General features: G+C 38.8%; 1 protein-coding gene across 1 annotated transcript in view; it reads right to left on the reverse strand.

Moving 5' to 3' along the window:
• PRKN (parkin RBR E3 ubiquitin protein ligase) overlaps positions 1-16,477 on the reverse strand; it is a 1,042,635-nt gene that overhangs the window by 168,939 nt on the left and 857,219 nt on the right. Inside the window, exon 9 of the mRNA XM_034669425.1 lies at positions 10,410-10,559. Within this exon, the coding sequence (XP_034525316.1) occupies positions 10,410-10,559 (150 nt within the window). The remainder of the gene's footprint in view (positions 1-10,409; positions 10,560-16,477) is intronic.

A 16,477-nucleotide genomic window follows, 5' to 3' on the forward strand; every position in this document is an offset into this window, starting at 1 on the left:
CTGGCTGTCTCTATCTCTGTCAAATAAATAAAATAAAATCTTTAAAAAAAAAAGTAAAAGTAATATGTCTACATGTTTAGAAACTTCAAACATTACAGAAAGTTATACACTAAAAAACAAAAGCCTCCTTCCTTATATCCCCACTTTCTCTATCCAAAGACAACCACTGTTAATGGTTTCTTTAATTCATTCCAAAACATATTTTATATATTTTTGAGTACAGAGCATCTCTTTCTTTCTCTTTTCACTTAATTCTATATACTAAAAATTGTTCCAGGGTGCCTAGGTGGTTCAGTTGGTTAAGTGTCTGCCTTCAGTTCAGGTCATGATCCCAGGGTCCTGGGATTGAGCCCTGTGTCGGGTTCCCTGCTCAGTGGAGACCCTGTTTCACCCTCTGCCTGCTGCTCCCCCTGCTTGTGCTCTCTCTCTCTCTCTTACTCCATCTCAAATAGATAAGTAAAATCTTAAAAAAAAATTGTTCCATATCAACACAGAGGTTGACCTTGTTCTTTTTAACAGGATATTATGTTTGATTATATAGAATGTCAAAAATATATTTAACCACTATATTTATTACTGAAAATTTGCTTGTTTCCACATTTTTATCTATTACAAACCAGTGGTACAAAAAATATCCTCCACAAAGATCTTGATAAATCTTTGAAATTATGTCCGGAAGGTCTATTCCTAGCAGGATCACGTTACCATTACACTTAGAGGAGCAAGAGTTAGGATGTTGCAACCCGAGTTAGGACAGAGAACTCTGATCTGCAGGGATGATCCTGCAATGGGCTGAAACACTTTAGGTATGAATGTAGGCAAACTAATTTTATTTTAATTGAGGCAAACTAATTTTAAGCACTGGAATGAAAAACCTGGATCTGGACCTTGCTGAAGTGGGCACTTGTCAGGTCTTTGGGGATAAAGTGAATAGTCAGCTCTGACCATGAACCAGAGTTTGAAGAGGAATAAAGTCAGTGCTGCAAGGAAGACTCCAGGAACACACAAAGCGACCGAATGAGCTCCATCAGTCCCTTAGGGGTCCCATACCAAGTGCACATACATGTGATGTAAAGGGCTGGGCCTCATAGGGCAGGGGAAGAAGATTTAATGTTAAATCAAAAATTTTTGGGGGGAGGGGGACAAGGCATTTTTAAAGAATTGATACAATGATAGCAACTGGAAATGATTCTAAGACTCTTTATTACTTACGAGTAATATACTCATTACTTACTCAAAGTCAGAGTGCCTGTCTGGCTTTTGATCCAGGGGGAGGAAGGTCTACTCCAGCTGAACACATTTGGAAAGAAATGGAAGGAGCAAAATGTGGTGTAGCCCTACAAAGGAATATGATTCATCTACGCAAAGGAAGGAGATCTGACACCTGCTACAGCACGGATGAACCATGAAAACTTCACGCTAAGTGAAATGAGCCAGATACAAAAGGACATTCTGATTCCACCGATTGTGAACTATCTAGAATAGGTGAATTTGTAGAGACAGAAAGTAGATTAGAGATTACTAGGGGCTTGGGGGGGGCGATGGGGGCTCAGTTACTGCCTAAGGAGCACAGAGTTTCTGTGTGGGGTCACGAGAAGTTTTGGAAATAGACAGAGGTGATGGTTATACAACATTTTTGCGAATGTACTTAAAGCCACTGAATTGTATGCTTACAAATGGTTATAAATGGCAAATTTTATGTTATTATATATTTTAGCACAATAAAAACTAGTATAAAACAGGTAAAATGAAAGAACAAAGNTTTGCGAATGTACTTAAAGCCACTGAATTGTATGCTTACAAATGGTTATAAATAGCAAATTTTATGTTATTATATATTTTAGCACAATAAAAACTAGTATAAAACAGGTAAAATGAAAGAACAAAGAACACTGCTTTGATGATCATTACCTCATAGCCTGAGAAATAGCAGGGGGTGAAAAATAATTGGTATAATGAGACAAAGCATTACTCTCTGTCTCCAAGTCTACTGATGGCCTCTGGGAAGGCCAGGCAAGAGAGGCCCACCATGCAGAAGGCCAGAGAGGGGATCTCCATCCGGCTACCTTGTGAGAGTGGCCCAAGTCCCACATTGTTGTGACTGCTCTTGTCAGTGTGCTGAAGCCATTGCTGGCTGCACAGAAAACGAGAACAAATCCCCAATGCCCACAATTCCCTCGTCATTACCGTATTGTTCTATGCAGCTAATGTTTTATGAGATTGGCATATGTTAACACCTACTGTGTGAAAATAGTTTATTTACCACAGCATCATTTATTCTATGAAGTTTAAAAATCTTCATGACCACTGAATAGGAAGACAGTGATCACCCACAATTGTAACATCTCCTCCNTCACTTGAAGACAGTGATCACCCACAATTGTAACATCTCCTCCTCTTTTCTCTGTGGATCTTCTGCCCTTTGAATTATATAGCCTTAGCTACTCAAGAAAACAAAAAGGTTGTACTATANTATAGCCTTAGCTGCTCAAGAAAACAAAAAGGTTGTACTATAAAAATATGCAGTGTCAAAAATATATCCACAACAAATACGGTATACAAATTTTTTTAAAATTATACTTTGTTAGTTCTCTCCAAAGAGGACAATGTTGTCGGTCTAAGGTTCTCAGCCTTTGATCTCATTAGCTCACTGTGACTGTGGTATGCTTGCTACTCAGCGCTGGCCATTAAAAAATAAAACAAATGCTTTCATTCCCACGCTGTACTCCATGAAACACCTATCCTATAAAATGCAGCACACAAAAGGCAGTTCTTACTCTAAAGAGCTTAGGAAATGCTACTTGTGGTATTCCACTTGTTCAGTCAAAATGCATGTTTGGATGTTGAAAGCTTTAAGTCCTATGGAAAAAAGCCCCTCTGTTTAACCTAGCTTAACACGTGTTTCCAAGCTGTTTGCTGCTGGACCTCTGTCCAGCCTCTCTGCCTCCACTCCAACTTTCCTCCTGGTAACGTCCCCTGAAACCTGGGCTACATGAGCCTCACTTTGGAAAATACTGTTCTACATTTTTGTACTTAGGACATTGCCTTAGTTTCCAGAAAGATTTGTCTTCTTAACCAGAATGGAAGAGGTTGTTTGTATCTGAGACACAGGAAACTCAAGTTTGCAAAAGCTCCTTTTTGGGGGATATTCTAGTCTTTCTTTAGACTCATGCTGTCTGTTAGAACTTTCCATGGTGATGATGATACCATGCTCTACCTGCACTGTCTAGTCCAGTAGCAGGGAGCCACATGTGGCCATTGAGCACTTGAAATGTGGATAATGTGACTGAGAAACATATTTTAAATTTTATTTAATTTTAATTTAAATAGCTATTTTTGGCTAGTGGCTAACATACTGGACAGCAGAGCCCTACACTGAGGTGAGAGCAGAATCAAAAGAAAAGCATAGAAACAATGTTATTGTCAGAAGTCTGTTTTCTAGAATGTTCTGAACTCTCCAGTAGCTTGTAGAGATAAAGAAGGTTTCTCCATTCCATTTGCCACAAAGTTGATTTACTAACATTATTCAATGAGATGGAGCTTACCATTTTGAAAGAGTATAATTATTGCAGATTTCCCTTTATTTTAACAACAACAACAAAAATAGCTAAAGACACATGGAATGGTCAGTGGTCTATGTTGGATTAGAAAATATTTCTATTTCAAACAACAGAACACTTTCTAGGAACATTTGCCAATTGATAAATGTTTTCCAGAGGAATGATATGCAGAACTTGTTTGTACATTTGGGAACAATTTCTTTAATTAAAATAAATATCTCCAAAGCTTTCTATCTTTGCACTCCAAGCTGTCTCTCGCACAGAAAGTCTAGCAACACTTATTTCCAATCTGCACATGAGCCAATCTTAGAGTTTAAATTAGATTTTTGGACACATGACAAATAAACATGGGATGCATATTTTTGACATTTCATAACATTAACTTTCTTTTAAAAATACTTTTTGATAAAGAACATCTTGTATATAAAAGAATAATGTGTCAACAAGATGACTCCACTCTCCATGTGTTGCACGGGCCAGGTGGTTGAGGCAAGCGAGGTATGATCACAGCTGCTGCTTCATGCTTACAAACTGACATTTAGGCACGAAGAAAAATACCTGGCCTTCTTGGTGTCTCCTTGAAAGCACCGCAATATAAACTACATATATTTGGAGTCTAGATTTTAGTGTCAAGACTTCTTTTTAAAAAGGGAGACCTCAATACACTTTTCAAAATTCTTCACATAATTTAATTCAATTTGGTATTTTTATAAAATTAAATTATCCTTAAAGTATAGGAAAGTAACCATTTTATTTTTCCTTTTATTATTAAATATCAACCATCTGCGTGCTTTTTATTTCTGAGCTCCACATTTGAAAAAAAGACTCTCCATCTATTTATTAACTTTTTTTAAATTATGTTCACTATATCATACTTAAGGGGTCTATCCAACAAGAAAATCTAACAATTTTCTAACAATAACATAAATATCTATGCCCCCAACATGGGAGCAGCCAACTACATAAGTCAACTGTTAATCAAAATAAAGAATCATATCGCTAATAATACATTAATAGTAGGAGACCTCAACACTCCACTTGCAGCAATGGACAGATCACCTAAGCAGAAGGTCAAGAAAGAAACAAGAGCTTTGAATGACACATTGGACCAGATGGACTTCATAGATATATACAGAACATTCCACCCTAAAACAACAGAATACTCATTCTTTTCAAGTGCACATGGAACTTTCTCCAGAATAGACCACATACTGGGTCACAATCAGGTCTCAACTGGTACCAAAAGATTGAGATTATTCCATGCATGTTATCAGACCACAATGCTTTGAAACTCGAACTCATTCACAAGAAAAAATTTGGAAGGAATTCAAACACTTGGAAGTTAAAGAGCATCCTGCTAAAGAATGATTGGGTCAAGCAGGAAATTAAAGAAGAGCTTAAACAATTTATGGAAACCAATGAGAATGAAAACACATTGTTCCAAAACCTATGGGGTACCGCAAAGGTGGTCCTAAGGGGGAAATACACAGCCATCCAAGCCTCTCTCAAAAAAGTAGAAAAATCCCAAATGCACAAGCTAACCTTACACCTAAAGAAGCTGGAGAAAGAACAGCAAATAAACCCCAAACCAAGCAGGAGAAGAGAAATAATAAAGATTAGAGCAGCTGTCAATATAATAGAAACCAGAAAAACAGTAGAACAGATCAACGAAACTAGAAGTTGGTTCTTTGAAAGAATTAATAAGATCGATAAACCTCTGGCCAGACTTAACCAAAAGAAAAGAGAGAGGACCCAAATAAACAAAATCATGAATGAAAGGGGAGAGATNCAAAAACAGTAGAACAGATCAACGAAACTAGAAGTTGGTTCTTTGAAAGAATTAATAAGATCGATAAACGTCTGGCCAGACTTAACCAAAAGAAAAGAGAGAGGACCCAAATAAACAAAATCATGAATGAAAGGGGAGAGATCACGACTAACACCACGGAAATAGAAACAATTATTAGAAATTATTACCAGCAACTATATGCCAACAAATTAACTTAAGTTTTTGACTCAATATCTGATCTTGGAGTGGAAGACTAGGTATCTCCATTTGCCTTCGTTGACTCCTTTCCTATATGAGAACTGAAAATGAGGCTTGAGCTCCGATCTAAGTAAAATCTTCAACAATATAGTAACACTACTGTTATAAGTAGTTCAAAATCACCATCTTCAACAAAAATTTCTTTACACATAGCAGGTCGTGCCCCATACTTGCGCAGATCTAGATTTCGGTTTGATGGAGCCTTTCCATCCTGAAGTCCTTCAATCTTTGAGGACCTCTTCAAGGAAAATGCAAGAAGACAAACTTGGTAAAAACAAGGGCTCTGTGCAAGTGGGGAGCCCAAGACAAACGCTTCATTAGCGCCTTGAGAAATCTGCCTCGGCAACACGGTGCTCTCCATTAAAGGAAGGAGTGCCTACCAGGTACCTGAAGAAATTCTATCTTATTTCCTTAACAAATGGTCAGTAATATGATTTTTTAAAAATCTGTGTTTTTTTTCAGTTGTTATCTTGTCCCTGGATTTCTAATTTAAAACAGAAAACTCTTCATCTAATTCCTAGTATTATCCTAGATAAGAAATTCTCTCTCAGACACATAACATCCCAACACAACACCAAATAAGACAATGATGTTTTATTTATAGAAAACTCACAAGGTTTGATTGCCTTAGCTTTCTGTATTCCCAAGTCTGTGAGTATTAATGTATTCCATATTTTGTTGCTGTTTTCCAGTATTAAACATGTCAACATTTTACATCGGAGTCATAAAAGTTAGTGAGATAGTTCTGATGAATAGCAATAAGCCAGGGTAAAGAATAATGCATAATATGAATTCCTTAGGAAATCAATTAATATTTTTATAAGCAGTAGTAAAAATATGATCAAGGGTTAGCAGAGAGTGAGGTCAGGCTATTCGATCCCCAAATACATTCTTTGTTGAGTTCCATCTATCATTGTAAAAATATTCTGCGCTGTGCCAAAACCGAAATCTCAGTGCCCCCAAGACTAAGACATTTTATATATCAGGATGTACAAAATTCTACTTCGGCCACGTAGCCTCTGATAGGAACATAAACTGTAATTCCTGCAGTACTTTCAGGTTCTTAATTGACTTTTGTGGATCCCTGAACTTAGTATATTTTGTTCTGAATTATGTATTATGTGTGCAGGTAAAACACTGTATAGTGTGAATTTCTTGATGAGGTTCTTGTAAGCAATTCTAATACTGGGGTAAATGATGATTAATATTTGAAAATAAAAGTGCTAGTATATTCATATTACTTCTACATTGTTTCCATCCACCCATCCATCCACCCATCCACCCATCCATCCATCCATTCACTGAATATTGAACTCTAAATACATGGATTTACTGAGGACAATAATGTCAAGATTAAGGATGGGAATATGAAGACATGAAACAAGTGTAACACTTCAGCTTGAATCCTGATACGTGGGACTTAAGCTCAAATAATTCTTTATGATGGTAATAAATTTGCTGGAGCTATCACACATCTATCAAGTCTTTCTGAGATGGACCAACATTATCATTTAAATAGAAATCCTTGTCTTCATTTATTAGCCAATGTGTACTGCTCTTCAGGTAACAGTTAAGCCTAAGGATACAGCAGAGCAAAGGATCAGGTAATCTAATTTTCCAATGGACAGTACTATATGTTTGAACAAGAGAGTTGCAAATACTAACCAAAACACCTATTTTAAGGAGCTGAAGACAACCAAAATACTGAAATCTTTTTCTTCAGATGGAAACCACATACAACAGGAATCACGGGTGTATGAAGGACCATCTAGGTATGTAGCAGGGAGCTGACTGAATGGAAGTGAGCTGACTGACTGGAAGACAACACATGCAGCTGTGTCTCAGCTCTGAAAATGGGTGGCTATGGGCACATCACAATGCACCTCTAAGGCCTAGTTTTATAACATCAAGCATTTCTTGGATACCCAGATAATAAGAGTTGCACCTTTTGAATTTGTTGGCAGTTGAGAAAAAATTAAGCCCAGGTAGACTCACAGATATCTTACATTAAACCTGTAGACAACAACCCAAGGACCACCAAGGTTAGTGAGCTTGAGAGTGTCTTCACATTTGAGACTGTATGATTCTTCCATAGCTTTGTTATCAATGACTTTCCTTGAATACTGTGTAGGTGAAGAGGCTTACTACTTCCCGAGGCAGCCCATTTTGCTGTTGGCTATCCATGGTGTAACAGAAAATGCTAAGCAGAGATTCCCTGTTCTCTAACTTCTACTTATTGGGCCCTGTTCTCTCTGAACAACATGAACTAACCATGATTTCTACCAACAATGGCTTTCCATTACCACCCTTAAATCCAGAAAAGACTGGCCGCTTACAAGAATGAACAAATCATAGCAGAATTGTATACGTCAAAAAAAGGGGAAGAGAAAGAAGGAAAATAGTGACGCCAGAAATGAGCTTAAAAATCCATTCTTATAATGGTACCTTTATACGCTAAAACTAGCACACAAATGTGGCTCTAGGTTACTGACCAGTCATCTTTCAGAGGGACATCTTATTAGTTGCACAATTTACAATGTCCTCAAGGTCAACGTTCCTCAGGACAAGCATAAGTGCTCCTGTTGCAAAGGTAAGCCTGGAAGAGCCACCATGTTATCTCATAGAAAAGTCCATTGGGATGTACTGAGCTGCACTCACCAAATTTCCTGTATAATGACCACAATGTAAATGAATGACATTTTGTCAAAGTACTATGTAGGAAGAGCAATGCTTTGAAGGGCTAAAATAGTGATGCCTAGACACCTCATTCTCTGCTGTAGATCTGGCCTGATTATGTGAATGAGCCATTTTTAAGTGGATCTTCCAGGCCCAGTCAAGCCTTCAGATAACTGAAGCAACCCGGCTTGACTCGGCGACATGAGAGACCCAGAGCCAGAGCCACCCAGCTAAACTACTTATGGCCTCCTGATGCCCAGACTGTAGGATAATAAATATTTATTAGTTAAAATTTGGGGTGATTTGTTATGTGGTAATAGAGTTGTAACATACAAACTGACAAGCACACCACTGAAAACAACAAAACCAAACAAATAAAAATAAAATGAAACTCATCACCTAGAATTTCAAAGGATAAAGAAACATCTGGAAGACAGCTCTCCTCATTCAAGTAAGGTTTGCCCCCAAACTCTTTAACCCAAAGGTATTAAAGCCATTCAATTCACTCCCAAAGTAATTTTCCATGATTTGGAGCTTAAATGTGTACAAAACTTACTTAAAATGTCACATTGTAGGAAAAAAGGAAGACACAGCTGTTCAAAACTTAAAATTACATAAAACCCTCAAAGTTCTTTAAAGCAAGGTGAACAACAGAATGCAGAAGATGGGCCAAAGAAACTCTTTTCCTCATAAAGAAAGCTAAGACCTTAAAATCCAGCTTTAGAGAATGGAACAACAGTTAGGCAATTAGCAGACAGAAGCATACAATTTAGTCACTATTTAAAAACTGTTGGAACTCATTTTAAAAGAGCACATTCCCCAGCATTCTGATCTCCCAGAATTTGGCAGCTGGCTTAGGCCACACACAGTTGGTGCAGATTACACAGTATATGACGGTGATCTGGGTGGAAAGTGCAGGTTGACTTCTGTAATTCCTAAAGCCAGCAAACATGACTTCTGTTTCCATTCTACCGTAGTCATGATTACTAATCTCTTCTAAGTAGGCATCATGGTATCTCATGGCTCTTCAACGTCCACTTCCTCTACGTAACGGCTCAGCCCAGGGCTCTGCAACCCTCAGATAGCTTCACTGAGGACAACAGATGCCAACTTATGCAAAGGTGACTTACAGCTCTCAGCCAAAAATTAGGCCCCAGCAATAAGCCTCTGCCAACAACACTCCATCTACAAAGCTCCTCATGAAGTTGCAATTTTAAAAGAAATGTTTTCCCATCAAAATTCAATAGCATCTTATAGGCATATACACTTTCTTCCTTTTCTGGCCTGCATGGAACCTAACATCAGGATTATTAGCCATTTGTCATTTCAACCTATAATTTAGCAAGCCTTTTTGTGTTTGAGTTATGCTTCCCTCACACCTTCCCTGTCAGCTTGCAGCCATAGATTCATTCAAGAAGCCATCTGGGTCCTATTGGTTGACCTCTTAGAACAAATATTTTCCATGTTTCTTATTCTGCTTCCCTAAGACACACCATTAGTTTTGCTCATCTCTATTTAAAATGATTTTTATGACACAATAACGTTTCAAGTTTTCCATATTAATCTTCATTTTACTTCCTAAAATACTTAGGGAAACAATTCCGCTAAGACATCACTGATGGGAAATTCTCTTTCTCTTTTACTCTGTCTACTTAAAGCCAACTCTGAAAAAATAATAAGTTTTTTCTCTGAATCAGCTGAGCACTGGAAAAAAAGTTTAAAGGTCTGGCCAGGTAATTCACAACGTCTTAGAGAAAACAGTATGAAAAACAATTAAAGCCGAAACTCTTAATATGATCTTTTCCTCCCCATTGATGAATATATATGTTCATATCTGGGATCCTATATAAAAATTTAAAAGTCTATTTTCTTTTTTTCTAAAGATTTTATTTTTAAGTAATCTCTACACCCAATGTGGGGCTTGAACTCACAACCCCGAGATCAAGAGTGGCATACTCTTCTGACGGAGCCAGTTGGGCATCCCTAAAAGTCTATTTTGTTATCCATCAGCTCAAAGATGTCTGAGTGCAGAGGGAAAATGAAAATAAAACAAATATATCATCATTGCCAATTTGCTAAAAACAAACACACACACCATGACACCCAGAGGTGTAGGTGTTACTTACCCCACAGCCCAGACCGCTGCCCCCTTCACAAGTGACCTCCCTCACGCCTGGCTCAGGAAGCAGCCCTGCTCCGCAGCCGGGGCTGGGGCACAGCACACCCCCCATCTGTAGCACACACTCCTCAGCGCCATATTGCTGGTACCGGTTATACTGTAAAAAAACAACATGAGTTTTAAAAAGTGATAATACTAAGATGTGCTGTTTTAGCCAAAATGATAATAGCTGGTGGTGTGTGGATTTCCTTGTTAATCTGCTTTGGTGAAAAAAGGGGGTGGGGTGGGGTGGATGAGGCATGATCCAACATAAAGAAAGCCTTCCCAATTGCAACTGGCAAAACAGATAACTTTGTATTTCTAGGAAATTGGCCCTAAATTCTTCCCCCCAAAGTTTGTTCTTTTAATATGACTACCATCAACTGCATTTAACAGTTTTATTTCATACACATTTTAGGAAATACAGCTATATTTTAAGTTAGGGACACACAACGCATCATTATCAAGCTCATCAAGTAGTAATTTCCATGCCTCTCTTCAGGAATCTATGGGCTTTTAAAGCCATTTTGAAAATAGGTCCTGATAGTCCACCCTGTGCTAATCGTGGGCAGTCCACACGATATCTGAGCATATCTGAGCAATACTGAGCATATTCAGCTTGATGAAGAAGAGATTCATGTTTTCCTTTCATCATTATTCTCTTTCTTGAAGCATGTCTCTTTTATCCCTGACTTCACCACGATGTTGCAGGGCTCAACCCTCCCCGGTTTCCCCACCCTGCCAAATAAAACTACACTTTGCAGTTTCCAGGGTCTTCCTGTTGCAGCCCTGTTATTGTTCTCCTCGTGTTATTTGATCATATTCCCTTCTAAACTCAGATCAAGTCCAGTGAATTTGCTCAACGGAATTTGAATTAATTTATGCAACACTAGGTGACAGTCTACCATGTGTGTGTCAGACCCTACTGTGGGTGCTGGGGATACAGCAGCGAACAAAACAGACACCTCTGCTCTCGTCCACGTGCCTATAACAATAAATGCTGAAAGGTTCTATTTCAGTAGGAAGGAGAATAAAAAAACAGAGAAGAAGCAGATTTTGGAGACAATGGGGACTATAATTTTGAAGAGGTGATTAGGGGGTAGGGGATGCCTTACAAAGAAGGTACATGTAAGCAAACATCTAAGGGAGATTAGAAAAGGAAACCGCGTGGCTACCTGTGGGAATGGGCTTTCGGGTCAAGGACAGAGCGGTACCAGGATGTAGAAGCCAGAAGGAGCTTGGTGCTCGGAGGTTTGGCGGGGCCAGTGTGGCGGAGTGACAGCAGACAGGGAAATGACAGAAGCAGCGGTCAGAGAGCTGTTGGGGATCTGGGCTGTGTCGGTCCCTGAAGGCCATTAGGAGAACTCTGGCTGCTATTCTGAGAGATACGGGAACCATGGGAGACTTTGGAGCTGTGGGGTGACACCATTTGACTAATCTTTTAAAGACAGCCATCTGGCTGAAATATTCAGAATCAACTCTTGGGGGCAAGGATGGAAGGAGGAAGCAGAGGGGCAGGCAGGAAGTTTTCAGTGATCCACATGAGAGATGGCAGTGGCTTGAACCAGCAAGCTAGTGGTGGAGGTGGGGGACCAGCTGGATGTATTTTGAAGGTAGAAATTGCAAAATTTTTAGGCAGATTGGATACATGGCATGAGAAAAAAAAAAGGAGTCAAGCATGAATGTAATGTTTTTGCCTGAGAAGACAGAAGGACACACACACACACACATACACACACACAGAAAAAGAGAGACAATGAATTACAGAGATGGGAAGACTTATAATAAGAAAGGGGTGTGTTGGTATATGTGTGAGTGTGTGTGAACATATGTGTGTGTATGTTGGGAGTGGGGAAAAGGAGTCATTATTTCTACTGTGCTCATCTTCAGTTTCATAAACTGCTACACAGCTGAGATGTTGAGTGCTTAATTGGATATATGAGTTTGGAGTTTAGGAGAAAGATGTGGGTTGTAGATACAAATTTTGAAATCAGATGTGCATGGAAGGCTGGGAGGAAAAGGGTTAGCATGAGGCCACCCATACATTTACTCATTTTTCTGGCCCCGGGAAAGAAAGAAAGATGACTTGATCAAATCCTCTTGTAAACATGCTAATGATACATCCATACAATGGCATTTACTAGAAAAGACTTCTTAACTACGGAATACGTTAAGCAGGAAATACGTGATGAATGATTCCTCGAGTGATGAATGATGAGACAGTTTATATAATTGAGAGATTTCATGTTAATGATTATTCCGTGAACTTCTCCGAGACCTCATTTATTAAGTCTGGCCTACAATACACCCTAAGACGCTGAGAAATGACCTAGGGAGCCATGCTAAACAATTCACACTTCTCTGCTTTGTGTGCACCTCATTATTACCCGCACCCTTGAAGTTATTAGCAAAGCTTGACACAAGGTTACATCTATGATTCCTGTGAGTCTGATTTGACAATCCGGCTCTGCGTTATCTCAGTAGTCATGAGGCTGACTGAGGCTATCTAACCTTTGTAGGGAAGATGAGAAAGAGTCAGTAAAGGCGACTGAGAAGAAGTAGCTTATGAGGCAGGTGGAAAATGAAAAGGATGTAGGTGTCCTGGAAGCCAAGGGAACAAAATTCTTCAAGGAGGGTGTCATGATAAATTGTCTCAAGAGCTGCATAGAAGGCAATTACTGAAAATTGGTTGGAGCTGGAAATGCAGATGTCATTGTGATCTTGACAAGAGCCATTTCAGTGGAGTCATGCATGGAGCCAAAAGTCTTCATGGAGTCAAATGGAGTCAAGACAGAACTGGAGGAAAGGAGTTCTAAGAGGAGAGAATGGGTCCTTCTTCCTGTAGGAGTTTGGCTAAAAATGAGAGCAGAAGCATGGACTAGCAGCTGAAGGGGTAAGTGGGACTATAAAGGATTTTTTGAAATTGGAGAAATAATAGGCTTGTATGCTGAAGGGAATAAGTGGGAAGAGAGGAGAGAATTGATGATGTCACCTAGGAAATGAGCTCCATCCTCAGGCAGGTGGAGGAGTGGAATGTCCAGGGTGAGTAGAAGGCTTGAGGAGGGAAGGCTGCCATCCTTAGCAAAGGAAGGAAGGCAGAGTATTTGGGCCCAGACAAAGGAAGTGTTGGAAATCTGAGAAGAGAAGAAAGATATCAATGACCAGGGGAGAGGGAATGGATGGAGGGGGCTAGCATCACTGCTAGGCAGCACTAACAACCCATTGTAGGCAGAGATTATGAGCTGAAAGGAAAACTAGTCGGCAAAATTTTATGCTTTTCTCCAACACCTGGCTGCAAAGTACAGAGTAGGCAGGAAGTTGGATTTAAGCCAGGTGGGAGTTTGGTCAGACTTACGTGAGAGGGCAAGACACTCCTCGGTCCCTCCCACCCCTCCCTGGCTTTGGCGCACAACATCCCCTCATACAACTGTGAATGATCTCAATAAGTACGTATCGAACCCCTCTGAGGGGCTCAGCTCAGTGCCGTACCACTGGACTGTTCAACATTCATGCCTTGGCCTAGCCAAAACGGGCATAAAGTTTTAGTTTTGCAAGATGAGTAAGTTCTGGAGATCTAATGTACAAAATGGTAATACAGTGAACAATACCATATTGTATACTTGAAATTTGCTAAGAGGGTAGGTATTTCAGAACGATAAGGCTTTTAGTTAATATTTGCTGTTTTACATCTGTATCTCCTTTCTTCTCGCCTGCTTCTTAAGAACACGGAGGATGATGGAAGAAAACAATATTCCATAATAGCTCATTTCCTTGATCTCACACATAGACAAGAATATTAGAGTAACAATACCAATATCACTAAGAATATGATTACTAAAACTTTCACATATATCTTCATATGGTATCCCATTTCTTCTGCCAAATTTTTCTAATAATTATACCCTATCTATATTTTTGAAACATATGGCCATTCCATACTACGCTTTCTTTTTCTTAATTTTCATGTTATCTTGGGTCTAAACACACACACACACACACACACACCCTCATGTTCACCACCAGTCCTTATGCTGATGTCTCTCCAGTAATTTTGCTTGTCAAAAACATGCTCTCCAGTAAATTCCTAAGAAGGAGTGCATGGGAAAAATACTCACTGAGGTCTTACTCTTGGGGCCTTTATTCTTGAAAATGCATTTGGCTGGATATAAAGCTCTGGGCTCACAGTTTTCCCCTTGAGCATCTTTACTGTCTTACTCCATGTGCTTCTGGTGTAAGGCATTATGGACAAGCCTGATGACAACCTGATTTCTTTTTCCCTTTACACATTGAATTGATAATCTTTTTGCCCAGGTGCCCAAAGGATTTTTTTTTTTCTTTTGAATCTGGTAGTTTTGTTGGAATATATCTTGGTGCTGGTCATTTTCTGATCAGTTTTGTGATTTAAGGAAGCTATACTCAATTTCATTTTCAGCGTTTGCTCTATTTTCTTGCCTCGATGTGTCTCTTAGAGGATTTCTAGTATACATATATTGGATCTTCTTTACTCAACTTCTATGTCTATTTCTCTGGAATCTGTCATCTCACTTTACTTTCATGTTTTAGAAGTTTCCTCCTTTTCACTTCCTATTTCTCTTAAGACAGTACCTGTTATTTATTTGTATTTGTATAATTTCTTTTTTTCTTTAAAGATTTTATTTATTATTTATTTGACAGAGAGAGAGACAGCCAGCGAGAGAGGGAACACAAGCAGGGGGAGTGGGAGAGGAAGAAGCAGGCTCATAGTGGAGGAGCCTGATGTGGGTCTCGATCCCATAACGCTGGGATCACGCCCTGAGCTGAAGGCAGACGCTTAACCGCTGTGCCACCTAGGCACCCCTGTATTCGTATAATTTCTTAATCACGTGATTCCCTTTGAAATAGTTACTCTAGTTTCCACTTGTCTGACATACTTTTCTTGTGTCTCAGGACGTTATTCTGCTCTTCATTCTCTGTAACCTCTTAAAAACCTTGTATGGGATTTAACCTTGCTTCTTGCTGTTACACAGTTTCGTGGGAAATCAGCTCTCTTGCAACTTTAGAAACAAGGATCCAGCATAGCTCTTGGTGGCTCTAGAGCTTCCTCTCCTGGTTTGTGGAGCTCACTTTCTATGAGCTCCCAGCTTTGTTACCCTACTTTTAACTAGATTTCCTCTTTTCTGATTCCCTTTTCTATTCCAAGCACATTTCTGCGCAGTGTGAGGCCTTTTCTCAAACGAGATCTTCAGCTGGTTAAGTTTTATGAGTCCAGGAGACCCAGAGTATCTGGTACCTTCAGACCTTACTGTAGACCCTTTGCATTCCCCCCAATCCTTTTTTGTATTTGTATCTCCTGAATTTGCTATAGTATCTTGTCCATAGTTGGTATACAACAAATTGTTGTAGGATGAATTAATGAAATCTAATTCCAGTGAGCACCAATTAAGTAAATACTTCTAACAAAAAAATCAATGGCAATGGGAATTAATAACAGTGATGGAGGATGGATTTCGATTTTAAATAAATGGCTCTCAAGCAATTGGCTATTTTCTGAATTAATGGCAGATCACCTACCTACTTAATTTAGTTAAGCAATTTTACTACTATGATGATAGCTTTTATCTATGAAGAAGTTAACCTATGGACAAAGTCCAATAATAGTTTAGAAATTCTTGCTGACTGCATTCATAGTGGCTTCTGATACTGATGAAATGTAAAATCATGTTCTTTTCATTCATTAGCTAAGAATTTATAAAAATGATTTTATTATAATCATTCTACTTGTGATACACTCAAGAGAACGTGAGCATACAATTTCTTTTCTAAAGGAAGAAAAATATTTTAACTTATATACCTGGTAATTTCTGATAATTAAAAAATACACACATCTGAAATAAAACCCATGTCTACTGAGTGCATTACTTTTTTTTTTTAACACCACTAAATTTGTAAGAACAAACATTTGACCTGAAGACAGTAATGAGTTAGTATTCACAGAAAGCTTCATACCCTAAGGAAAGAAATTAGACATGTAATTATCTGTATGCCTTTAGAGACACT

The sequence above is a fragment of the Ailuropoda melanoleuca genome, chromosome 10 (genome assembly GCF_002007445.2).
Source record: "Ailuropoda melanoleuca isolate Jingjing chromosome 10, ASM200744v2, whole genome shotgun sequence".
NCBI lineage: Eukaryota > Metazoa > Chordata > Mammalia > Carnivora > Ursidae > Ailuropoda > Ailuropoda melanoleuca.